General features: G+C 37.1%; 2 protein-coding genes across 2 annotated transcripts; both read right to left on the reverse strand.

The window, feature by feature from the left end:
- Positions 1–15228: 15228 nt before the first annotated feature.
- On the reverse strand, positions 15229–17656 carry LOC145098462 (Tetratricopeptide repeat (TPR)-like superfamily protein). Its single transcript, XM_079036096.1, has one exon. It carries the CDS (start codon positions 17350–17352, stop codon positions 15517–15519), a length of 1836 nt encoding a protein of 611 aa, XP_078892222.1. The 5' UTR covers positions 17353–17656; the 3' UTR covers positions 15229–15516.
- A 4254-nt stretch (positions 17657–21910) lies between these two features.
- LOC145070867 (obg-like ATPase 1) lies at positions 21911–26131 on the reverse strand. The gene is made up of 12 exons (XM_079017828.1): positions 25861–26131; positions 25409–25576; positions 25080–25203; positions 24862–24953; positions 24663–24761; positions 24433–24546; positions 23942–24006; positions 23687–23803; positions 23437–23512; positions 23123–23215; positions 22279–22329; positions 21911–22109 (listed from the first exon to the last, which is right to left on the reverse strand). The coding sequence occupies exons 1-12, from the start codon at positions 25945–25947 to the stop codon at positions 22011–22013; spliced, it is 1185 nt and encodes a 394-aa protein (XP_078873954.1). The 5' UTR covers positions 25948–26131; the 3' UTR covers positions 21911–22010.
- Between the last annotated feature and the right edge of the window lie 353 nt (positions 26132–26484).

The raw sequence follows: 26484 nt of genomic DNA on the forward strand, positions 1-26484 counted from the left end.
AACCGGGCTTTACTGGAGCAGCGTTTCCGAGCCGAAATGCTCTTTTTTCGGGACTCCGATGTAACGCCCGTGTTTCTGGGCTTGCCATTTTAGCAATGTAATAGTCTAGGTTAACCTTTGTAACCCAAATTTGAAATAATAAGAATGTATTATTTGTGAATTATGTGAATTATTTGAGTATTATGTGTTTCGTGCTTAATTGCTTAATTATGTGATTTGATTGATTAAGAATAAAAATAAGCGTCAAAATTTAAGTGTAAAATAATCTCGATATCTTTGCATAGAGTTGTAGAACGCCCAAATCTGACTTCGTATGAGAAAGTTATGATTTTCTAAAGTTTCAACTTGGCAGTATACAGCCCGAATACTCGATTTGAGATCGAGCGGTTTTTAGCCGAAACAATCTAAACGAGAATCGAAGATCTTGTTGTTAGTAGCGAAACGATGAAAAGTTAGGCGAGAACGGACGTCAGACGAAGAAGTTATGAATTTATAATGAAGTTTTCCTATCCGGGCCTACTAAAAATAAATAATAAAAAATAAAGTCAAAATTAGCTGACGGAGTCTAAACGAAAGTTGTAGAGCGTAGTCTTACCTACACGTGGATATAAAGAACGTCGAAAACGGAGTTCATATGAAGAAGATATGAATTTTTGAAGTTTATTAAATAATTAAAATATAATTTTAATTAATAAATTCGATATTATCCGAAGGGGAGTCACCGGACTTATCCGGGTTACGCCCAGCGTACAGCGAAGTATGACGAAGCATCGCACTCGAGTGCTCCGATAACGCATGTAGTGACGATCCGAGGCATTGCGCCCTGCGTAAAGTAGTACGCCCAGCGTACTGCGAGGCCTCAGCCTCCTATAAAAGGGCATGCGAGGGCAGCCAAATTCTTTTGCCAAATTCTCTTCTCTTTCTCCCGTTTTGCATCGTTTTGCGTGCCAATCATATCCTGAATCCTCGGTATCATTCCCGAGCCCCGAAGCAAGTTCCGAAGCCCCGAGGATCCCGAGAAGTGAGATTTCCGAGCCGAAGCCCTGCCCGTGAGGAGCCCAATTTTTGTGAAGATCTTCCAGATCTACGGAGAAACACCACTTCTGCAAGCCGTAGTGCTACCCGATCATCTTCTGATCAAGTGAGTGTATAGTCCCTTTCAATACACAATATTATACAAGTAATCATTGAATGTATTTAAGAATACGTGTTGTGTGAGGGTATTATTATTACCTTTTAGTACATAGACTTATATGACTCTCCTTGAAATTTATTGTTATGTGTTTACGTATTACTTTGTTATTTGAATGGAGTATTGAAAGAGCATGCTATACAGTTTTTCTTTTAAAAATTATGTATAAAACATGTATATTTTTATCTATTAATATGTTGGGTATAACATGGGTAGATTGTTGGTGTGCAATGAAATAAATTGATGAGAGGCCTCGTTGTTGGTGTCATTCTAGTCATTCAGCAGAGTATGGATGATGCCCATAGACTATTCTAGACAGTCATGTGGAACGCTAGCAGGCTCATAACCTGTAGGTGTTGTGAACGATGTGTTCACCGGTGTACTCTATCCCCCACATGGTTGCCTTTAGGACACTTATTGTTGAGGAAGCCCCTCTGCAGTAATGTTCATCCCGATGAAAATCCTGAATTAGGTTCCTTATAATAGATGTTGTTTTTAGGGACATAAAGTGAGGATAACGGGAATGGGTAATCGGGTTGTTGTTGATTGTTGAAATTAAATATAATTATTTATTGTGGGTTGAAAACCCTATATGCTCACCAGGCCCCCAAGCCTGACCCACTCAGTCTATTTGTATTACTGGAAGTGGCGCAAAGGCATAAGATCGATGAATCATCAAGTTGTTTTGTTTACAAGTCTATATATGTATATATTTGTTGAATGACTTGTAATGTTATCATTTATGCTTTATGGTCTGTATCGGAACATGACATCTCTATTTTTGATTATGAAATGAATTTATATTTCTTTATGAAATGTTTTGATAGAAATCTATTTTATCATGTTTTGTTTTTGGGAACAAATTCCGCATCTCTTTTAAAATCAAAATGATTTACTCTAAAAATGTTTAAAAATCATAAATGAAACCGGTCTTTTCTGGCCGAGATTTCGGGGATGTCACAGTTGGTATCAGAGCATTAGTTTAAGCGAACTAGGAATTTGTAGGATTTCTAGACTTAAACTTAGAATGCTAAGTGGAAATTTAAGTTGAGTATCTGTTAAATTTTAGACACGAGCACTAGTATATTTTAGGAAGTTGCCTAAAAAGCTATTATGTGCTAAATGTTATATGTTGCCATATATGATATTAATTGTTCGAATCTATGGTTTGTTGCCGACCGGATCTGAAAACCTTATGTGTGTAGGATTCTAAGCGTATGTCTACGTTATTAGATCTAGCATGTAAACGTTTCGGAGTGATAAGGATGATTTGAATATCTATCGTGAATAAAGATCTAAATTTCACCTCATTCGGTGTATAGATCAAAAATGGTGAGAACAAGAAGCGGTGTTGGAAACGCAAACGAGAACAGGAATCAACCGCCTGTAATTCAACAAGTAGTTGTTGAAGCTGCTGCACCAGAACAGATCACCATGGTTGGAGTGCAAGCCATGATTCGGCCTATGTTAGCCGAACAAAGGGAATAAATGCGACAGATGTTGCATGGAAATAGGGACTAACCTATCATACCTAACGTGGAACCCGAACTTATTCCTGAACGATCGGAGGAAGGGAACAATAGTCGCATTGTGAGTCAAATTGGGACTCAAGAAGAACGAAGGAACAATCCGGAAAGGAGAAACAACAACGATGGGCGTATGTACAAGAATTTCTTGGGCGCCAAAGCGCCAAGTCTTTCTGGGAGCCCAAAGCCTGTTGAAATTATGGATTGGATCTCCGAAATGGAGATGGTATTTGAAAGTTGTGACTGTAGCAACAAACAGAAGACTGTCTTTGCAGTTAGGCAACTGAAGACTGGAGTCTTAAGCTGGTGGAAGTTGTTGGCAGATACTATGCCACGAGGAGAAGCTCTGAAAATGTCATGGGAGGAGTTCTTGGAACAACTAAGGGCGCAATATTGTTCAGAGATAGATCTGATTGATCTGAACAATGAGTTCCAACACTTGAAGAAAGGGAAGATGAGTGTAGATGACTATGCTATGGCATTCACTGAGAAAATGAAGTTATTTCCGTACCTAGTGCCAACAGAACTCTCCAAGATCAAGAGGTTCGCTAATGGACTGCCTGCCGACTTTGGTCCGACAGTCAAGATGGCAACTACTCTGAAAACAGATGTTCGAGCAGCTAAGAACATGGAGGCCCAACAGAAGAAAAAGGGTCTGGAAATGATAGATGTTGGTAAAAAGAGGAAGTTCGAGGGATCTTCAGGATCCAGCAAGAAAAAAAAATTCTCAAAATCTAGTTCGAGAGGAGGTGGAGGAAAGGTAGAGGCGAAATGGTGCGAAAAGTGTAAAAATAAGCATCATGGGAAATATGACGGGGAAGTGGTCACATGCTTCAAATGTGGAAAGCCAGGGCATTTTTCTAACGAATGCACCCTCACCAAGAAAGTTTGCTATGGTTGCGGTGAGGAGGGGCACATCTCAAGGGATTGTCCGAAAAAGAAGGAAGCAGCAGGACCCAACATTCCGCCAAAGCCAAAGGCGAGAGCATTCCAGATGACACTGGAAGCTGCTAAAGATGAAGCTGATGTCGCTTCAGGTACCTTTCTCATTAACAAATTGTCTGCCCAAATTTTATTTGATTCTGGAGCCAACTACTCCTTTATATCGCATGAATTTGGTAGAAAACTAGCTTTGCCTGTTGTTAGACTAGATAATGCTTTATTAGTCGAAGTTGCTAGTGGAAAGTTTGTACCTGTTAGCTATCGTATGAAAAACATCTTAATTGATCTGAATGGAAATAAGTTCCACGAGGAATTATTGTCTATCGAACTTAACGGTTTCGAAATCATTTTGGGAATGGATTGGCTTAGCGCCAATGATGCCGAAATTTTATTCAAGAAGAAAATAGTGAAAGTGAACCCGCCTGGGAGGGAATCGTTTATGGTGTATGGAGATAAACGCAGAGTAAATTCTGGAATCATTTCTCTAATGAAAGCTAGAAAATGTTTGACCAAGGGGTGTACATCATACTTAGCATTCGTGATCGATGCTAAGAAGGAAAAGAAGGTGATGCAGAATATTCCCGTGGTGTGTGATTATCCGGAAGTATTTCCCGAAGATCTTCCTGGATTACCGCCTGATCGACAAGTGGAATTCCGTATTGACTTGTTGCCCGGAACAACGTCGATTGCAAAAGCACCTTACCGACTAGCACCGACGGAGATGAAGGAGCTGATGATGCAACTTCAGGATTGATGACCTATTCCATCAACTACAAGGTTCAAGTTATTTTTCAAAGATGGAACTGAGGTCAGGATATCATCAGCTGAAAGTAAGAGAGCAGGATATAGAGAATACTGCATTCAGAACGCGATATGGACACTACGAGTTTTTGGTTATGTTGTTTGGACTAACCAATGCTCCAGCAGCATTCATGGATTTAATGAACAGGGTTTGTAATTCGTTCCTTGATAAATCTGTAATAGTGTTCATAGATGACATTCTGATTTATTCAAAAAGCCAAGAAGAGCATGGCAGACACTTGCGAGAAGTGTTGGAAGTCTTGAAGAAGGAGAAGCTGTATGCGAAGTTCTCTAAATGTGATTTTTGGATTAGAGAAGTCCGATTCTTGGGTCACGTGGTCAACCGAGAGGGTATAATGGTTGATCCGGCGAAGATTGAAGCTATCATGAAGTGGGAACAACCGAAAAGTCCCACGGAGATCCGAAGCTTTATAAGATTAGCTGGATATTACCGAAGGTTTATCCAAGGCTTTTCTTTGATCACTAGTCCATTGACAGCTTTGACCCACAAAGGAGCTACCTATGCTTGGAGTGATGAGCATAAAGAAGCATTCGTGAAGCTAAAGAAGAAACTATCAGAGGCACGGATACTTTCTCTACCCGAGGGAGTTGAAGACTTCGTTGTTTATTGCGATGCGTCTGGTGTTGGATTGGGTTGTGTTTTGACCCAAAGAGATAAGGTGATCGCGTATGCATCTCGACAGCTGAAAGAGCATGAAAAGAACTACCCGACTCATGATTTGGAGTTAGCAGCGGTGGTTTTCGCTCTAAAGATATGGAGGCATTACCTCTATGGCACGAAGTGCAAACTTTTCACTGATCATAAGAGTCTCTGATATCTCTTTATTCAGAAGGAATTGAATATGAGACAACGACGCTGTCTAGAGTTACTTAAGGACTACGACTGTGAGATACTTTACCACCCCGGTAAAGCTAATGTTGTTGCTAATGCTCTCAGTCGGAAAGTCAATCTTGAAAAGAGAAGGCCAAGAGCGTTAAGAATTGAAGTTGTCTCGACCATTGTGGAAAGTATAAAGAAAGATCAAGAGGAAGCTTCTGAGAAGAATGACCGAAAGGAGGAACGTTTGGGCAAAACATTGGTGTTCGATACAAATGGTCATGGACTGAAGGTATTCCAAGATCGTATTTGGGTACCTAAGTCAGGAGGAATAGGAGATCTTCTGATTGAAGAAGCTCACAAAACCATGTATTCTATTCATCTCGGTAGCACTAAAATGTATAGGGACCTGAAACCCTACTATTGGTGGCTAACAATGAAGCTTGATGTTGCAAAGTATGTGGCTGAGTGTGTGACTTGTGCGAGAGTAAAGACACAACATCAGAAACCGTACGGGAGTTTAGAACCATTGCCTGTGCCTATGGTAAGTGGGAAGACATTGCTATGGATTTTGTCACTAAACTACCCAAAACAAAGAATGGTCACGACATGATTTGGGTGGTCGTTGATCGATTCACTAAGAGTGCGCATTTCATAGTAGCCAAGGAGAAATGGTCTATGGATAAGCTTGCAAATTCTTACGTGAAGGAAATTGTGAGGCTTCACGGTGTTCCGTTAACGATCGTGTCAGATCGTGACAGCCGTTTCACCTCACGATTTTGGAAAAGTCTACAGGAGGAATTAGGTACCAAGTTATGTTTGAGTACGGCTTACCATCCACAGACTGATGGTCAGAGCGAACGGAAGATACAAACACTTGAAGATATGCTGAGAGCATGTACCCTGTAATTCCAAGGTAACTGGGATGAACATTTACCTTTGGTAGAATTTTCCTACAATAATAGTTTCCACTCGAGCATAAAGATGGTACCTTATCAAGCTTTGTATGGACAGAAGTGTTGTACGCCATCTTGTTGGCTTGAGGCTGGGGAAAAGCAGTTTATGGGACCGGAGATAGTCCATCAAACTGCTGAAAAGTTGAAAATAATTAGGGAAAGAATGTTAGCAGCTCAGGATCATCAAAAGAGCTATGCTGACAACAAGCGAAGACCGATGACTTTTAAAGTTGGAGATTCGGTTTTTCTTAAAGTCTCGCCGTGGAAGGGACTTATAAGATTTGGTAAAAGGGGAAAATTAAGTCCAAGGTTTATTGGACCGTTTAAAGTTCTTCAGAGAATTGGGAACCAAGCTTACAAGCACGAACTACCAGAAGAACTGAATGGAATTCATAACACTTTTCATGTGTGTTATTTGAGGAAGTTCACGGGAGAAGTTCCCGACATGATTTCACTTTCGGAGTTAAGAATCGATGAGAACAAAAGGTTGATTGAAGAACCAGAGGCAATCGTTGACCGAAAGACTAAGAAGTTGCGACGTAAGATGGTTGAGTTAGTGCTTGTCCGATGGAAACATGCGAATGGGCCAAATCTCACCTGGGAGACGGAGAGTGACATGATGAGTCGCTACCCGCATTTGTTTGTTGATGTGTGATTCCGGGGACGAAATCATCCTAAGGTGGGGAGAATTGAAACGCCCGTGTTTCTGGGCTTGCCATTTTTAGCAATGTAATAGTCTAGGTTAACCTTTGTAACCCAAATTTGAAATAATAAGAATGTATTATTTGTGAATTATGTGAATTATTTGAGTATTATGTGTTTCGTGCTTAATGGCTTAATTATGTGATTTGATTAATTAAAAATAAAAATAAGCGTCAAAATTTAAGTATAAAATAAATTCAATATCTTTGCATAGAGTTGTAGTGGCCGAAACGAGGTTTCTGAATATATATATATATATATATATATATATATATATATATATATATATATATATATATATAGAACGCCCAAATCTGACTTCGTATGAGGAAGTTATAATTTTCTAAAGTTTCGACTTGGCAGTATACAGCCCGAATACTCGATTTGAGATCGAGCGGTTTTTAGCTGAAACAATCTAAACGAGAATCGAAGATCTCGTTGTTAGTAGCGAAACGATGAAAAGTTAGGCGAGAATGGACGTCAGACGAAGAAGTTATGAATTTATAACGAAGTTTTCCTGTCCGGGCCTACTAAAAATAAATAATAAAAAATAAATTCAAAATTAGCCGACGGAGTCTAAACGAAAGTTGTAGATCGTAGTCTTACCTACACGTGGATATAAAGAACGTCGAAAACGGAGTTCGTATGAAGAAGATATGAATTTTTGAAGTTTATTAAATAATTAAAATATAATTTTAATTAATAAATTCGATATTATCCGAAGGGAAGTCACCAAACTTATCTGGGTTACGCCCAGCGTACAGCGAAGTATGACGAAGCATCGCAATCGAGTGCTCCGATGACGCATGCAGTGACGATCCGAGGCATTACGCCCAGCGTACTGCGAGGTCTCAGCCTCCTATAAAAGGGCATGCGAGGGCAGCCTAATTCTTTTGCCAAATTCATTTCTCTCTCTCCCGTTTGCATCGTTTTGCGTGCCAATCATATCCCGAAGCCCGGTATCATTCCCGAGCCCCGAAGCAAGTTCCGAAGCCCCGAGGATCCCGAGAAGTGAGATTTCCTAGCCGAAGCCCTGCTCGCGAGGATCCCGGTTTTTGTGAAGATCTTCCAGATCTACGGAGAAACACTACTTCTATAAGCCGTATGTAACGCCCAAAATTTCAAAACAATTAAAACTTTTCAAAAACCACTCATTTTAATAACGTTGTTACAAAAAGGTTTTCAATACATTATTTGACAGAGTATTTTCCCAGGTTCATATCATAAAACACCAACGCGAGGAACGGTACGATCACGCCTTTGCCTTGCCACAGACTCCTGAGAACCTGAAACATAAAACCACAACTGTAAGCCCGAAAGCTTAGTGAGATACCCCCAATATACCAACCACATATACGCCCTTCCAGGCCACGACCTTCCGGTCCATACATATTGCCTTCCGGCCCATAACATATTGCCTTCCGGCCCATAGCATAAAACGCATACATAACATAACAAATCATAGAACGACCCTGCATACCAGGTCACACCCCAGATCTAGCAATCATACGCATAACACATAATCATATAACAGTTCACAGTTAGCAATTGATCAACAGATCACATAACGTAGCATTACTCTAATCAAGATACCGGTCTAGCTGGTCACTAGCATAACATTACCCTACGAATCAGTCCACATACTGAATGCATACATACGCCTTTCCAGGCCATGACCTTCTGGTCCACATAGCAATGCCTTCCGGCCCATAACATGCAATGACAACTACCCGGATTTCCATCCGATAAAAGGGTCGGCCTTGGTGCCATAAACCCTAACGATATAGTGAGGATAACTCACCTTGAAACTGCCGACTGAACAGATAGCTCAAGTTGCTCCGATCACTGATACGATCTCCACCTCTGGACAGCCACCAATGCACTGAACTCAAACAGTAATCAACAATTACCAAAATACCCCTGGAACCACTGGTCAACCCTTGGTCAAAGACAAGGTCAAAGTCAACCCCTGACTGACCCTACTCGCCGAGTCAACCCTATGACTCGCCGAGTCCCCATACTCAGAACTTCACTCAATCCGCGATCTAACTCGCCGAGTATCCCCCTTGACTCGACGAGTTCCTCCTGGAAGAATCGCGGGGCCACCCCGACTCAACTCGCCGAGTCTGAAGAACAACTCGACGAGTCCCAGTTATTCTTCAAGCTACTCGCCGAGTCTGTTCATCGGACTCGGCGAGTCCATGCCATGCAACCGCTCAAACTGCTTCCAAAGGTCAGAACTGCTCCGACCATCCATAGGTCTGGCCTTCCTAGACTGGTCCATCACGTAAGGTCCTCATTTCGGTGCTCATGATACACCCCAAGACTTATAATTTACATATTGACCTAAGGCATAAGGATTCCAATCCAAAACCTTCATCAATTCCCGAAATGCACAGGCATGGGACATTCTGGACCTCCAAAGGTCCCAATACAGGGTTACAATCGTTTGGGGGACCAGGGTAACATTCAATCTAGCCACAAAAGGGGTTCCCTAAACCCTAATTCTCTAAACACATCACCATAGCAGAGTATACTCGAATTCTTACCTGGATGATGTACTCTCTGTGTCCCCAATCCTCAGAACGTGACTCCCTTACTGTTCCTTTAGCCAAGCCCTTCTCTTCCTTGCACAACCACTCCTTCAAAATCACCAATGGCCTTTAACCTTGCTCCAGATGCACACAATTGATTTAGGGTTCCTCTCAGAAGGCTAAAATGAACAATGACGGCCAATAAGTCCCTTTTATACGTCCCAAACCTGAACGGTTAGGGTTTTCGCTAAACAGCGCCGACTCGCCGAGTCCATATTCGGACTCGTCGAGTCCAGTCGCGAACCCGCGACCAGATCTGCGATCCTACTCGGCGAGTCTGAGCTCCAACTCGCCGAGTCACCTCTTAAAACACCCAAAATCATAATTATAGCAATATCTGGAATTCCGGGCTGTTACACCGTAGTGCTACCCGATCATCTTCTGATCAAGTGAGTGTATAGTCCCTTTCAATACACGATATTATACAAGTAATCGTTGAATGTATTTAAGAATATGGGTTGTGTGAGGGTATTATTATTACCTTCTAGTACATAGACTTATATGACTCTCCTTGAAATTTATTGTTATGTGTTTACGTATTACTTTGTTATTTGAATGGAGTATTGAAAGAGCATGCTATACAGTTTTTCTTTTAAAAATTATGTATAAAACATGTATATTTTTATCTATTAATATGTTGGGTATAACATGGGTAGATAGTTGGTGTGCAATGAAATGAATTGATGAGAGGCCTCGTTGTTGGTGTTATTCTAGTCATTCAGCAGAGTATGGATGACGACCACAGACTATTCTAGACAGTCCTGTGGAACGCGCTAGTAGGCTCATAACATGTAGGTGTTGTGAACGATGTGTTCACCGGTGTACTCTATCCCCCACATGGTTGCCTTTAGGACACTTATTGTTGAGGAAGCCCCTCTGCAGTAATGTCCGTCCTGATGAAAATTCTGAATTAGGTTCCTTATAATAGATGTTGTTTTTAGGGACATAAAGTGAGGATAACGAGAATGGGTAATCGGGTTGTTGTTGATTGTTGAAATTAAATATAATTATTTATTGTGGGTTGAAAACCCTATATGCTCACCAGGCCCCCAAGCCTGACCCACTCAGTCTATTTGTATTACAGGAAGTGGCGCAAGGGCATAAGACCGATGAATCATCAAGTTGTTTTGTTTACAAGTCTGTATATGTATATATTTGTTGAATGACTTGTAATGTTATTGTTTATGCTTTATGGTCTGTATCGGAACATGACATCCCGATTTTTGATTATGAAATGAATTTATATTTCTTTATGAAATGTTTTGATAGAAATCTATTTTATCATGTTTTGTTTTTGGGAACAAATTCCGCATCTCTTTTAAAATCAAAATGATTTACTCTGAAAATGTTTAAAAAGCATAAATGAAACCGGTCTTTTCTGGCCGAGATTTCGGGGATGTCACGTCCGGGAGCCTCGGGGCTTCCTTCGGGTGCTAGGGGGTTTACCTAGACTTTAGGGGGCTTAAGGGGAGCTAGAGATAGAGTTTAGAGAGAGAAAGTGGAAGAGGAAAGGTGTGAGAATGAATGGAACCTGGCACATCTATTTATAGTGTGAAATCCTGATGGACTCGCTGAGTAGGAGGACCTACTCGCCGAGTTGGGGCATGTGGTGGCCTTCTGGTGGTGCCACGTGTCCAATTCTGGTGGCTACCACCCCCTATCGCGTATCAGCCTTCAAACTTAGAAAAATCATAACTCTCGCATACGAGCTCCGTTTTCAACGTTCTTTTTTTCAACGCATAGGTAAAATCAAGATCTAAAACTTTCATTTAGACTCTGTCGCCTAATTCTCGACCGATCTTAAATTTAGTAGTAGGAGGCATTTTGACTGTTAAATGACCGCAAAGAATTTGTAACTCCTTCATACGGACTCCGTTTTCATCTATATTTTTACCGTTGAGTTCCTATTAATGAGATCTTCAACTCTCATTTAGGTCATGTAAGCCAAAAACCGCTTGAACTAAAATTCGAGTTTCGGGTCGTGCATTGCTAAGCCAAATCTTAGAAAAATCATAACTTCCTCATACGAAGTCAGATTTGGGCGTTCTTTTTATGTATGTTCTCTGTTTAACATATACTACAACTTTCATTTAGATTTCTAAGGCTAAAAGTCGCTCCATCATAAATTTACTATTTACATCTCCCGGTGTCGTGCCAGTTTTGCCGTAAAATTTCGACAGGCCATAACTTCTTCGTTATAACTCGGATTTCAGCGTTCTTTTTATGTACAGAAACCTTGAGACATATTCTAAAACTTGGTTAAGACGATTTATTATAAATAATCTTTTTCCGAAAAGTCATTTTCGACACTTATTGTCTCTAAATTGACTAGCCCGGATCTATGGGCGTTACAGTAATGCCCCGGCTTTCCACATTTGTTGCAAGTTACCTCCTCGCTACATTTCCCGAAGTGTTTCTTTTTGCACTTTTCGCACCACTTAGCTTCACCTCCTCCTTTTCCTTCAATCTTTGAGAATTTCCTTTCTTTGTTGGATTTTGAAGATCCTTCATACTTCCTTTTCTCGCCAACTTCAGCTCTCTCCATACCCTTTTCCTTAATATGGGTCTCAACATTCCTGGCTGCTCTAATGGTTGTTTTCAAGGTAGTTTCCATTTTGACTGTTGGGCCAAGTCTGTGGGCAATTCGTTAGCAAACCTATCGATCTTGGAGAGTTCAATAGGCACCAAGTAAGGGAATAGCTTCATCCTCTCGGTGAATGTGGTGGCATGCTCATCCACACTCATCTTTCTTTTCTTTAGGTTCTGAAATTCGTTATTTAGGTCTATCAGATCTATCTCTAAGCAGTACTGTATTTTCGACTGCTCCACGAATGCTTCCCAAGACATTCGCATGGCTTCTCCTTGTGGTATTGTATCTGCCAACAACTTCCACCAACTTAGCACTCCAGTCTTTAGTTGTTTGACTGCAAAGACGGTCTTTTGCCTGTCACTACAGTCACAACTCTCAAACACCATCTCCATTTCGGAGATCCAGTCCATAATCTCAACTGGCTTCGGGCTTCCAAAAGGGCTTGGTGGCTTGGCACCCAAGAAGTTCTTATATATTCATCAATCCTTGTCTTTTCCTCTCTCCGGGCCATTCCTTCATTCTCCTTGAGTCCCAACTTGACTCACAGGGCGGCTATAGTTCCCTTCCTCCGATTGCTTGGGAATCAGCTCAGGTTGCTCAATGGGCATGGTAGGTTCATCCCTATTTTCATGCAACGTCCTCCTCATTTCTTCCCTTTATTCAGCTAACATAACCTGGATCATGGCTTGTACTCCAGCCATGGTGATTGGTTCAGGTACAGCTTCTACTACAACAACTATTTGTTCAATCACTAGGGGTTGTTGATTCCTATTTCCATTTGCGTTCCCGACTCCACTTCGGGTTCTTGCCATTTCGATCTATACACCAATTTAGACGTTAGGTGTGTAATGACGAGAATTACAATAGGAAAGATTTTATTTACGATCGACGTGTAAATGTCCCTATTAGTCCGAAAAGTTACATGCTAGTTCTAATACCGTAATTAAACGTTTAGAAGTCTGAACACGTAAAGTTTCCAGATCCGTTCGGCAACAGACCATAGATCCGATCATACATTTAGCATCATAAATCATTCAGCACATAAAAGCATGTTAGGCATTTCCCCCTAAATAAGCTAGTGCTTGTGTCTATTCAGGTGTATTACCTAAGACACACTCCTCACAATCAATGCTTAGCATTCTAAGTTTAAGTCTAGAAATAAATCCATATTCCTAGTTCACTTAAACTAATGCTCTGATACCAACTGTGACATCCCCATTTTCACGGCCAGAAAAGACTGATTTTGTTTATTCTTTATAAAAATTAGAGTACCTCTTTTAATAAAAATGCGACGGAATTTGTTCCTAGTAAAACATGATAAATACGTTATCAAAGCATTTCCGAAGAAAAGTATTTTTATTCATTTTAAAACATTTGGGATGTCATCGTCAATACAGAAACATAAGCATAAACAGAACTTACATTCATTATCACTAGTGATTTATATCTCCTTAATCTCTCAGTGTAATGTGACATCATATCAACATCTATGATATAAATAAACTGAGTGGGTCAGGTTGGGAAACCTGGTGAGTACATAGGGTTTTCAACCCACAATAATATAATTATTATGTTTAAACATCAAACAATCAACCCAATTACCCATCCCTATTATCTTCTTTACTCTTAAGGGTCTACCCTATGAATCAGCTATTCCTCGTTCATTTATAGACCTGGCAATTCGTGTATTCGTGTCATAAAAACGTGTCAGCCACAAATTTGACACAATAAGATTACACGATGAAAAATAAGCTTTATCTCAATTTTTAAGATTTATTCGTGTCATGTATTTGTGTCGTGTCGTGTCTCTCACAGACTCGTGTATTCGTGTCTGAAATGTCCAGGTCATTTCATTTATTCTTAAGGATCATTCTAAGGAATTGGCACGAAGTCCATCATTGCCACGATTTACATAATAGGCACTAAGTCTGCATAGTCGTCATGGATTAGGTACCAAGTCTGAATGGTCACCAGGGTTTAGGTATCAAGTCTGCATGATCGCCAAGGTTTAGGCACTAAGTATGCATAGTCACCAGGGTTTACGCATCAAGTCTGCATGATCGCCAAGGTTTAGGCACTAAGTCTGCATAGTTACCAGGGTTTAGGCATCAAGTCTGCATGATCGCCAAGGTTTAGAGTACACCGGGTGAACACATCGTTCACAACACCTACAGGTTGCGAGCCTGCTAGTGTTCCACTGGACTATCTAGAATAGTCCATGGTTGTCATCCATACTATTCTAGATGACGGGGCAGAGTATGTGCGAGGTCTTCACCATACAGATATGGACTAGCCACTTCTAAGGTCTGCGAATCCTTTTAACCTAAAAAAAAGACTCCTTTTTCTTTTCTTTCTATCGGCACCTCCATCAGAACTTCCCACCCTCGAATCCTCCCACCTTCGACACATCCTACCTCGGTTCTAGCATTGCCTTCACGTTCACCAGCTCCGATCGGCCGCCCTCCTCTCTGATCACATGATTACAGGCGAACAGTCTCCCATCGAAGCCAGCAACTCCTCTATACATCAAATAGGTGAGAACTCTTCTGTTTCTGATGATTTTTCTTGTTTAGTACGAAATTAAAGGGTATTTTTCCTGAAAAATTCTCCATTTTACTGAAATTATTTGATGTTTATGTAGCATTTCCTGTTTTCTTTTTTCTTGCTGAAAATCCGAAAAAACAACTTTTCTCTTGTTTAATTTTTGTTAAATATTGCTGAAACAAAATATTTGTTGATGTATCTTGCTGAAAAATCGAAATGTTGATATTTATGTGCTATTTTTTATTTTTTTTGCTAAAATAATGTTGTTTAAGTGTTGTTTTGTGCTGAAATTCTCATATAATGATGCTTAAATGTTTGTTTGTTTTTTTTTTTTTTGCTAAAATTGTGAAATAATGGTGAAAATTTGCGGTTTTGTTTTGCTGAAAATGTGAAATCATGATGAATATGTGCTGTTTTTTTTTTTTTTTGTGAAAATGTCTTTTTTTATGTTTATGACATGAAATCAAGTTCTTTATTTGCTTTACCTAAAGCTTCTATGATATATTGGTTATTAGAAATAGAAGAGAATCAACAATGGACTAATGATCATTTAAAATGTTTCTTTGACAAAGAGATTATAAATGTATAGACATAAATGTTTCCATCATGAGACTATCGAAGATCTACCTTTACACCAAAATATAGCTTGCCCATTGCTTGATACTTTACTATAGATATTGATTTTCTCATGTAATACACTCGATAATCGGTATATGTGTGTTTTTCCTGGTTTCTACTTATCTTGAGGTTTATATTTCCATCTTGATCTTTAACTTAAAGTCGGAGATAAAAAAAGATCTCAAAACTCTACATCATCTTTAATTACTTCCATCACCATGGATTCTTCAATTGATATTCAAGCAAGTATATAATAGAAGAAATGTCATCCTTCTCTACACATAAACTCCCACCAGCAACAAAAGCCACCACCTTGTTCTTAACTTCAATCCAACTACAACCAGGCATCTTCTTCACCCCTTCATCAGCCATAGCCTTCCTAACCATCTCAGCTTCTTTCCACTTCCCCTTTACACAATACAAATTCGAAAGCATCACATAACTCATCTGACTTTCACCTTCCAACATCTCCAACTCACCATGTGCATAACAAGCTCCAAAAACACCCTCACTCGACTTCCCCATTTCACCATGTGTCCTTCTGTAACTTTCCACCATCTCTCTTGCTTCTTCCAATTCCCCTCCTCTAGCCAACATATCCACCATACATGCCACATGTTCTACCTCAGGACACAACCCGTGGACCCCACTCATCGATTGGAAAAAATCTCGACCTTTTTCAACAAACCCTAAGTGGCTACATGTCATTAAAAGGCTTATGAATGTCACATTATCTGGTTTCAAATTAGATGTTATCATTTTGTCATAAATCTCTAGGGCTTTATCACCCCATCCATGTAGACCATATGAAATCAACATTGTGTTCCATGAAACCAAATCTTTTTCGATTATATCATTGAAAGATTGGAAGGAACTAAAAATATCTCCACATTTTGCATACATGTTAACCAATCCATTTCCAACATAAGCATAAGAATGAAATCCATGTCGTATTGCAAGACTATGAATCATTTTTCCATGACCTAATGTTGCCATGAGAGAACATGCATGGAGAACTGTTCCTAAAGAAAAATCATCAGGAAGGAGGTTGGATCTTATCATATTGACAAAAAAACGTATCCCTTCTTCAGAATTTCCGTTTCTAACATACCCTGATATCATTGAAGTCCATGAAATAACGTTTTTTTCAGGGGCATTGTGAAATGCAATAAGGGCTTTTTGGGTATTTCCTATTTTCATATGCGCATCTATTATTGCATTCCAAGAAACTTGAGTGAGAGTGTCAATGGACTCGAACATCTTCACCACATCCTCAGGATTACTTAGATGTGCATAGAAGCTAAGAATTGAGTTGTTTGCTTCAACTGCTGAATTCCATCCTTTCTTGATGACAATAGCATGAAACATGCAACCAATGTGACATTCTTGTGATTCAGTAGCAGCATTCATGAGTGCACTGAATGTCCATTGATCTTGAATTTCAACACATGATTCAGTCATCATCCTCTTGAATAATTTAATACAAGAATTGACATTGCCATGTCGAGCATGACCTGCAATCAGAGTATTCCAAGCAATGTTCACCCTATTTGGCATAGCGTCAAAAACACTTTGGGCAGATTGAAATTGATTGGAGTTAACATAAGCAAACAACAAAGAACACCAAGAGACATTGTTTCTGATCAACTCGATTTCTTCAAACACATCATGTGCACTACAAGGGCTCAAACATTTGGCATACATATCAATTAGGGCATTGTTAACTGGAAGTGAAGAAGAATATCCAGCAGAAAGAATCAAAGCATGGATCTTTTGTCCATAACGCAGCTTACCTGATCCAGCACATGCACTCAAAGTTGCTGTAAACGAGTAATGATCAGGTTTGATGCTGTTAATTCCTGTCATTTCGTGGAAGAGTAACAGAGCTTCTTGGAAAAGACCAAGATGAGTATAAGAAGTGAGCATTGTGTTCCAAACGACTGTGTCTCTTTGGGGCATTTCATCGAACAGTGTACGTGCACAAGTAACTTTCCCCCATTTTGCAAGCGACGCGATTTTTGATGTTGTATGAACCATATATGATCCCATGTTATTATTATACTATAGGATCGAGGGAAACCCATTAACCTGTAACTCAAATTATACGTTCTGGTTGGCCAGAATTGTTTGACTTTATATCTAAGAACAACCAAGTTGAGACCTCGGGAACAATGAGAATTTGCTTTTACCCATCACTTAATCCGAAGGTATTCTTCCCGACGACACTCTCAGAACTAAAAGCTTCATTCAGATCAATCATCGTGGTCCGTTACGAGAAAATGTTAGCGACCACGCGGACTTCCGTTGTCTTCATTAGTAAGCTCGAGAGGGGTTGGATAAATATATAGTGATTAATAGATTTCGATTTTAATGATAATCGATTAATTAATGTTTAGTAAAACTGAAATTTTATTTACTTTATAATCTTTGAAATTAAAATAACTATACGTGGAGAAACAAATAAGAAATCCGGTTTCTAATATAAATGTAAAATATCCTTAGCTTTATAAGTTTTTGTTAGTGACAATAAGTACAACAATAATTTATAATTTGATGATTATAATTTGACATAAATTTAGTAATCTAACCCTTAAAAATGAGTTTTTTTTTTTTTTTTTAATAAAAATAACTATTTTTTTTTTTTTTTGAGAAATGACAAGTTACTCCATAATAGTGTATTAGAGCATGTAAGAATATTCCAGATTTGACCCAGGTCTATTGGAGGTTGGTATGAATTAAGCCCGGAATCTAACACCCCTTACATTCCAGTCTATACTTCGAAATGGTCATACATTCTGGAGGTCTGTTCCGGAGAACTAAAATTAGGATATTTGTGTGGTTTTGTTCCATATATTTTATCATCCGAGAAAACATGCCAATATTTTTTATTTTTATTAAAAACATTTCCATAAAATCATAAGATAATCATTCATTATTTCAAATCAAAGCCATAGAGTCAGATTATCAAATAGTCTCTTAAGTATAAATCAACATGAGGATTTGTACGATCATGCATTTGCCTTCACATAATCACCAATGGTACCTGAAAAACAATTACAAACAACTGGATAAGCACGAAGCTTACTGAGTTCTCCCAAAATCTCTCACACAACAATATATAAACAATACATGCATACCAGACCCATAGTATAAAACTGGATTGCCCCAAGCCCATAGTATCAGACTGGAATTCCCTCCCGACCCTCATCTTATGACTGGATTGTTCCCGTGTTGGTTGGTGTATATCATAAAGCAGTACCGCCTCAACCCAACCACATTAAGTCAATATAGGCAAACAGATAAACAATAACCAACAACACAGATAATCGTACATATCTACAAATCTAACATACCACTATAGCATAGCAACATCCTATATACAAGGATACATAACATAATCTGGTGGGTCGACATTGGTGCCTTCGACTCACGAGTATAGTGAGAAACCCACATCTCAGCCATTATATATCATAACAACTCTCACGACTCCAAGCACCAGCACTACGAGTCACCTATGCCATAAACAGAGACTCAGTCTCAATCTATAATCCCAAAACTCTCAACTTGACCAAAAGTCAACCATGGTCAAAGTCAACAGTCAACTTTCATTTGACCTACGCCCCGCGTACACGATGCTCTATGCCCATCGTAGAGTTAAAGGCGGCATAACGTGCAAATTTGGCGCTACGCCCAACGTAGCATGCTGGGGCCCAACTTTTTCATTAAGTGCTTAATACGGAAAGCTAACCCTCCAAACTTCCAAATCTATTATAGATAGACGTCTTAATGGATAAAGTCTTTCACTTTATCCATACGCATGGCTTAAAATAGCATAACACCAAGCCCTAAGTCCCAAAACACCCTTTAATGCTCAAGAGCTCATGCATGGATGGATGAAAGTGACCAAGCTCCCATTTTTATGACTCTACAAGCTTAGAAACATCAAGAAATGACACCCATACGGTCTGGGAGTAGCTTATACCCATAAAGACCAAGGTTAAGGAACAAAAAGCATAAAACCTATGAGCTAATTAGATCTAACAAAAGGAGTATCAAGATGCAAGCTTTATACCTTTTGGAGATAGGTGATGAAGCGCAAAGTCTAGATCTATAAAGTTTGGAGTTTCTACTTGCTTCTCTAATGAACTCCTTCTTCAAGAATACCCAAAAAAATCACACGAAAGCTTCCAAAACTCACAATTGACGGTTAGGGTTTCAAAAGAACGATATAAGGTGATGGAGGTTGGTAATGGGAAGGGTTCCAAGAAGTTAGAGTCCTTAAATAGGGCCCAAAACCTTAGGGTTAAGGTTTTGGTTAGTAGCTGCTACACCCTACGTAGCAAAATCTATGCGATGTATAGATCATTAACATTTCGTTCCTCATTCAGCTTCTATGTCATGTGTAGCCATCCTACACCATGCATAGGGCAAAACCCCCAATTACCGATTCAACTTCAAACAACCATAACTTCTTTATCTTAACTCCGTTTTTGAGTTTCTATATATCCACGGAAAGGTATTAAAGAGCCCCATGGTCTTATCTAGTTACTTTTGGCTTAACATATTGTCTTTTTCTATTTTTTTTTCTTTTGTGTGGTTTAAAGAGTGTACATCACATGATCTAAAATTTTCAATCCATAGGCCATATTATTTTTATTATAATTATTTTAAATTTTATGAATTGCAAATTATAAAGTTATAAATTTTTGAAAATGAAGCTTCTAAGTTATAAATTAATTATTGGGAAGAATGGATCAATATCTTATCTTTTCAATCCTAATTTATTTTTTAAGTTAATGATCACTATTTAAAATTTAACGAACCTCTTTAATCTTTATTTGTTAACAAAGGATTATTTAATCTATAGATTCATCTCATCTGTACATCATGTGTATACAAAATGTAAAACGTAACTATAGATGATTAGTTGTTGTTTATTTTTTTTTCTCAGATTTTTGTTATGTAATATTTAAAATTTAAAGAAAAACAACGAAGATATGTTCAAAATTTATTTTTCTTATAATATTATAATTTTTTTTACAATCAATGATATTAGGTTTATGGAAATGGAAAAATTTTATTAAGTTAAAAAAATTGATGAAATTTTATTTTTTATAATATTATTTATATTATAACATTATAAAAACAATATTATTATTGTTTTATTATCATAATAAAAAATAAGTTTAAAATTATTAATATTAATAAAGTTAATAATAAAAATGCAATTATTAAATAATAAAGCAATAGTAGTTAGATTATAATGAAGTAAAAGTAAAAAAGTTAGTCAAATAATATTCATATGATAATGATGACCTACACACAATGACAACTTACAATTACAAGCTCATCATGCTAGTGTATATGACTTTCCTTAAATGATAGGAAGGTTAGATTATCTCTATTAGGATCGGAAAATTGCCCTACTTCACATCATCGTCAATTTAGCTGAGATAACAATACTCACCCTACGGTCATACTTTAAGCGGTGACGTCACAAGATCAGTGGATTTGACATGCTTTTTTTTTTCTGTTCCCTCGGTTCGATTAACGACATCAACGTTCTTTATCATTCACATATATTTAACAACATATATGGCTATTATCTTGTTGATGGGATCTATCCCAAATATGATGTGTTTGTTAAATTATTTTCATGTCCACATGATTCTAGACTGAAAAAATTCAAGAGAGCTCAAAAAATAGCTAGGAATGATGTCGATCGGGCCTTTAGAGCTCTTAAGAAATGTTGGTACATATTGAAAAAACCAACAATTTTTTCTGCAAGAGAAGACTTGAAGAAGTGATGTGTGCATATATTATATTGCATAATATGATTATTGAAGATGAAAGAAGAGCGATATGTACGTATGATGAGCATGAAACCATCCCCGAGACACAACCAATAAAAATTGGTGGCAATGAGTACATAGATAGGAAAACAGAGATACATAGCACTGAAACATTTCACAATCTTCACATGGACTTTGTGGAACACATCTACGAGATTTAACATATTAACCTCAATTTGGATCCCTTAGAATACTCGGAAGACGAGTTCTCAGATGAAGACTTCATATATTATGTTTTATTTTAATTTTAGTATTTATTTTTTCTTATTTGATGTTTTTTTTCTAAGTTTCTAAGTTTAAGATATTTTTTTTTCTAAGTGTTTAGGATTTTTTTTTAATGTTATGTTATATTATATTGAAGTAAAACAATGTAATGTTTTTTTTTTTTTTTGAAGTAATGATATATTATGTTTTTTTATTATTAAAAATGAAGTTTTTATTTGAACTAAATTGTTAATAAAAAAGTGTTGCATCAATCGTTGTGTGCGGCAAGGAACCATACTTTTGTAGTAAAAACCGGCGTGTCGCTTACATGACATTGAAGGGAGTGTGGTAAGAGTGATACCACTCCATCCAGCCTTAGGGTGGAGTGTATATAATAAGACCATTCCTTACAACTTATTAATAACATTGTGATAAATCATTAACCTTTTAACATAACATTGTTTTTATTAAATATTTAGTCAGCTAGCTTACTAAATTTTTTTGTGTTATGTTTAATTAACTAATTTGCTCTCTCACTCAATAGGGGTAAATGTACCAACTTATCCACGGATTAAAAAAAAATCCACAATTAGAATTCATCAAGTCAAACCCCATGAAAAAGTCAAAGTAACTCCTTTATATGTAGTAATATCACTTCTTTCCACCATTAGAGACATTAAATTTGAAAAAGATTATATCCCCATCTTGTACCACATATGTTTTTCCCTCTTGTTTATACTTCCCTGCAGCCTGCAATAACAAAAAACCAATAATTATTAACAAGTGCAAGTTTTTTGTATACAAAATAGAAAGAAATTACTTCCATTGGTTTGTTTCTCTGATTTTCAAAGCACAGTGTATTAATAACAAAAAATAAAAATAAAAGTTCAACATAAAGGCAGATATGGAACAAGGGTACCTTAACAGCAGCCTCACTTCCAAGCGCCTTAAGATCATCAAACATCATTACCTAAAATAAAAACAAAAAAAATATATATATACTTATTATTATGTATAAGAAAGAACAAAATTTCGACATGAGGATAGCTTGAAATTTAAATAAAGGGTTAATCTAAAAAAAGACCTTATATTTTGTGTTTTTTTTCTAGATTAAATCTTAAATTTATTTTTTGTCTAAAAAGACGTATTTTTTAATTTTTTCTGATTTGGCCCTTTTAGTCATTTTTTGTTGAGTTATTCTAAAAAAGACGTTATATTTAGTGTTTTTTCCGGATTAAACATCAAATTTATTTTTTGTTTGAAAAAGACCTTGTATTTTTTATTTTTCCCGAAAAACCCTTAGCTTTGTATTTTTTTTTCCAAAAAAAACACTCAAACTTCTAAATGCTTCCAAATAAACCCTCAACTTTTTAGTTTTTCTTGAAAAAACCCTCACATTTTACAATTTTTTGTTGGTAAAAAATAACTAAAAGGGCCAAATCGGAAAAAATGAAAAAATACAAGGACTTTTTCAGGCAAAAAATAAATTTGAGGTTTCATCCGGAAAAACACAAAATTAAGGTCTTTTATGAGATTAAGTGATTAACCCTTTTTTGCCAAAAAATTGTAAACTGTGAGGGTTTTTTCGAGAAAAACTAAAAAAGGTTAGGGTTTATTTTGAAGCATTTAGAAGGTTGAAAAAAATGAAAAATATAAGGTTTTTTTCTGGCAAAAAATAAATTTTGAGGTTTAATCTCGAAAAAAACACAAAATGTAAGGTTTTTTTTGAAATTAACCCTTAAATAAAATATGCAAGAAATCACCTCTGCACAAATGAATCCTCTTTCAAAATCAGTATGAATTGCTCCTGCAGCTTGAGGAGCTTTAGTTTGCCTTCGAATTTGCCAGCATTTCACCTGCATTGCATTAAAGAAGTATATAACTTTGATGGAATTGGAATCATGGAATGGAATTCGGGATTCCATTCCATGGTGTGTTTGGTTGCCAAAATGGACAAAATTCAATTCCATTGGAGTCTTTCGAATAACATGTTTGATGGATTTCACCAAGGGAGGTGGAAAACATTTGGTTTTCATTCTATATTTTTTTATTAAAAAGACCAAAATACCCTTGTTACCTCATCAATGCCAGCTGTAAAGAAGTATATAAGATTGATGGCTGAGAATCCAGTCTTTATAATCTTTGGAAGAGCACTATAGAATAATAATCCATGTCAGACAATATCCAACAAATCAAAACTAGATTATATCATTTTTGGTATTCATTAAAGTGTTTGTTATATTAAGTGTTGTATTTATCATTTAAATAACTAATGGAATTCATTACAAAATCTTACAATTTTCATGAAAGGTCAAATATGAAGTCACCTTTGTACTTTATTGTCCTCACAGTATTTTGCAGCTTCATTTTGTTTCATATCAGCTAAATTTCTTTCTAAGGCACAGCTAAAAGGAATAATAGGCTCACCTCCATGCCCCTGTACCCTACAAAAGGTTTATTCTTAAAAATAAGAAAGGTATGCCAAATGACCCATCTACCCTTTGGGGTTCATATGCCATAATAGAAGTAGATATGCACCAAATATCAAATACTATGTTATAGATTAGTGAGAGCTTACATACCAAGAATGAATCTTGGGAAGAAATTTGTTCTTTTTCCTCTGATAATCTTTCTCATTCATGTTGACCTGTACAACAAAATAAACCCTAGTTAAGAGCCAATAAACACAGCTTATCTAGTTACCAACAAAGTTCACCATGATGAAGAAGTGTCAAATGACGAAAATACCCTTGGACTACTGGTCAAAATACATGTAAACAGTAGTTTGCGAACAAAAGTGTAAATAAAATGCTTTATTCGTTTATTCAACAAGAAAACATATACATGTTGATAGATATTCTGGTTATCTTACCATGATGACTTTTTAGTAAACATACTTGTGGGTTGATGGACAAGTGTCAATTGACCAAAATACCCCTGGACTATTGGTCAAAGTACAAGTAAACAGTAGTTGGCGTACAAAAGTGTAGATACAATGCATTATTCATTTATTCTATAAGAAAACTTATATATGATAAATGATAATAGATATTCCTTTAATATATTATCTTACCAAATAAACAACAGGTTTTGCTGTAAGCAATTGAAAGGTATTCAAGATTTCAATATCAGCAGCTTTCCAGTCCCCTAATCGGACATCTTTATCCTCCATGAGCCATGTTTTGACCTACAGAAGTAGATATAATCACTGTCATATATTTAATCAAAAAGTATTCTTAGATTAAGCAAATGATCAGTGAAATAATCAATGACTACAAGTATTTATTAAGAAAATGACAATACCTTGAGGCATAATTCATGTTCCACTTTCACCTGTTTATCATTACTCCTCTTCAAGATCTTTTCAAGATCCTCAATCCTTCTTTCCATGAATTCAATATCCTTTAAACATACAAAAAGATAGCAGAATTTATCATCCAAATCATTCATCAAAAACTCAAGAACAAAAGATTGTAACAATCAGAAGAATATTGATGCACACCTTCAACCGTAATTCTGCAGTTATAACTTCCAAGTCTCTTATAGGATCCACAGAGTCGTCTACATGTATGATATCAGGGTCTTCAAATGCACCTGTTACATGACCATATGTAAAATTACATGTCTTCTTGTGTGTTTAACATTAATTACATTGAAGAAAAAACTCAGATAACCTATAAAAATTGACAAAATTTAACTCAAAAGATGACTATATCTTACGTAAAACATGGAATATGCCATCAACTGCACGAATGTGAGATAAAAAATTGTTTCCAAGCCCTTGTCCTTCATGAGCACCTTTAACTAGCCCAGCTATATCATGTATCTCTAAGAACGCTGACACCTGCACAACCAATTAAGAGTAATGCGCATGATAGCAGCTTAATGATGATCAAGATAAGTTAACAATGAATTATTGTAGAAGTTAAATCATAGGGACAAAATTGGCAATTTTGAGTGATTAAGGTCAAAACATTTTGATACAATCAACAGATAACATAAATCTTTAAGCAAAGTATATGATACTGAACACAGGACATAGGACATACCTCACTTTTTGGCTTGAAGTGCTGACACAGCCACTCAAATCGCTCATCTGGAATATGAACACGTGCCTCGTTAGGTTCAATTGTACAGAATGGGAAGTTCTCTGCTGGAATAGACAACTTTGTGAGTGTGTTGAAAAGTGTAGACTTTCCTACGTTCGGTAATCCAACCTGAAATCAATATGAAAATAAGAAGATATGAATGAAATCTCCATTACAGGACAATTAGGTACCAAAAAACGATCAAATACATAAATAATTTCAAACGAAAATGTTAGAAACAATCATACGGAAAAGCTTCGATTCTATGATTTCCTACAGTAATCCTATCACCTTCCTTCTCAAACTAACCAAAAATTACCTCAACTGTAATAAATTAAATTCTCGATCAACATAAACATGATATATCAATGACATTATGACCATATACTGATAAAATGTTATAAGGAACTCACAATTCCGATTTTAAGATGAGAAGAGAAACGTCCGAGGATTGGCCTCTCCACCGGTGCCTCCTTTGATTTAGCTGCTTTGGGAGGCATGTCTCCTTAGACGAACAGAGAGGAGAAAATCGAGAACAGAGGATTTGTTAATGATTTTGTTAGGGTTTATAGAGAATGATCGTAAGAGATGAAAAAGTGAAAAAGCTCCCGATTATGGCAGAAAGTTCTCGACTCGACTACACTGTGTATGAGTGTAGCGTTAAACTGATTATACTTGGCAGTTGGGATTACCATGCGACCCGGCTTAAGTTGTTCACATTTAAAGTCCGGTTTAACTTGCATCCGGATCGGAGACTCCGGGCTGCATCTTTGGGCCACGAGGCCCGTGAAAATAACAAATAGAGTAAGTTACACGATAAGTTTTTTCTATTGTTTACAGACTCTCATTTATTTATTTATTTATTTTTTAAATTAGTGGTTTACTAATATTTTTGTTCTCATATTCTCCTCCGTGTCCCCCTCGTGATATGTGTTTACATCGATTTAAAAAATATTATAAACATTCAAAATATATAATAAACATATTATAAACAAAACTTCAATATTTAAAAATTCAACGTGTTTTTATACTTTTGT

The sequence above is a fragment of the Lactuca serriola genome, chromosome 1 (genome assembly GCF_051521515.1).
Source record: "Lactuca serriola cultivar US96UC23 chromosome 1, Lser_US96UC23_V15, whole genome shotgun sequence".
NCBI classification, from domain to species: domain Eukaryota; kingdom Viridiplantae; phylum Streptophyta; class Magnoliopsida; order Asterales; family Asteraceae; genus Lactuca; species Lactuca serriola.

Excerpts from the sequence above, each read along its gene's own strand:
- LOC145070867 (XM_079017828.1), bottom strand. The coding sequence starts at position 25,947 with ATGCCTCCCAAAGCAGCTAAATCAAAGGAGGCACCGGTGGAGAGGCCA. Across the intron at positions 24,762-24,861 it reads CTGCAGAATTACGGTTGAAG|GATATTGAATTCATGGAAAG; the intron begins GTGTGCATCAAT and ends GTATGTTTAAAG. Across the intron at positions 23,216-23,436 it reads TTACAGCTGGCATTGATGAG|GTGAAATGCTGGCAAATTCG; the intron begins GTAACAAGGGTA and ends AATGCAATGCAG.
- LOC145098462 (XM_079036096.1), bottom strand. The coding sequence starts at position 17,352 with ATGGGATCATATATGGTTCATACAACATCAAAAATCGCGTCGCTTGCA.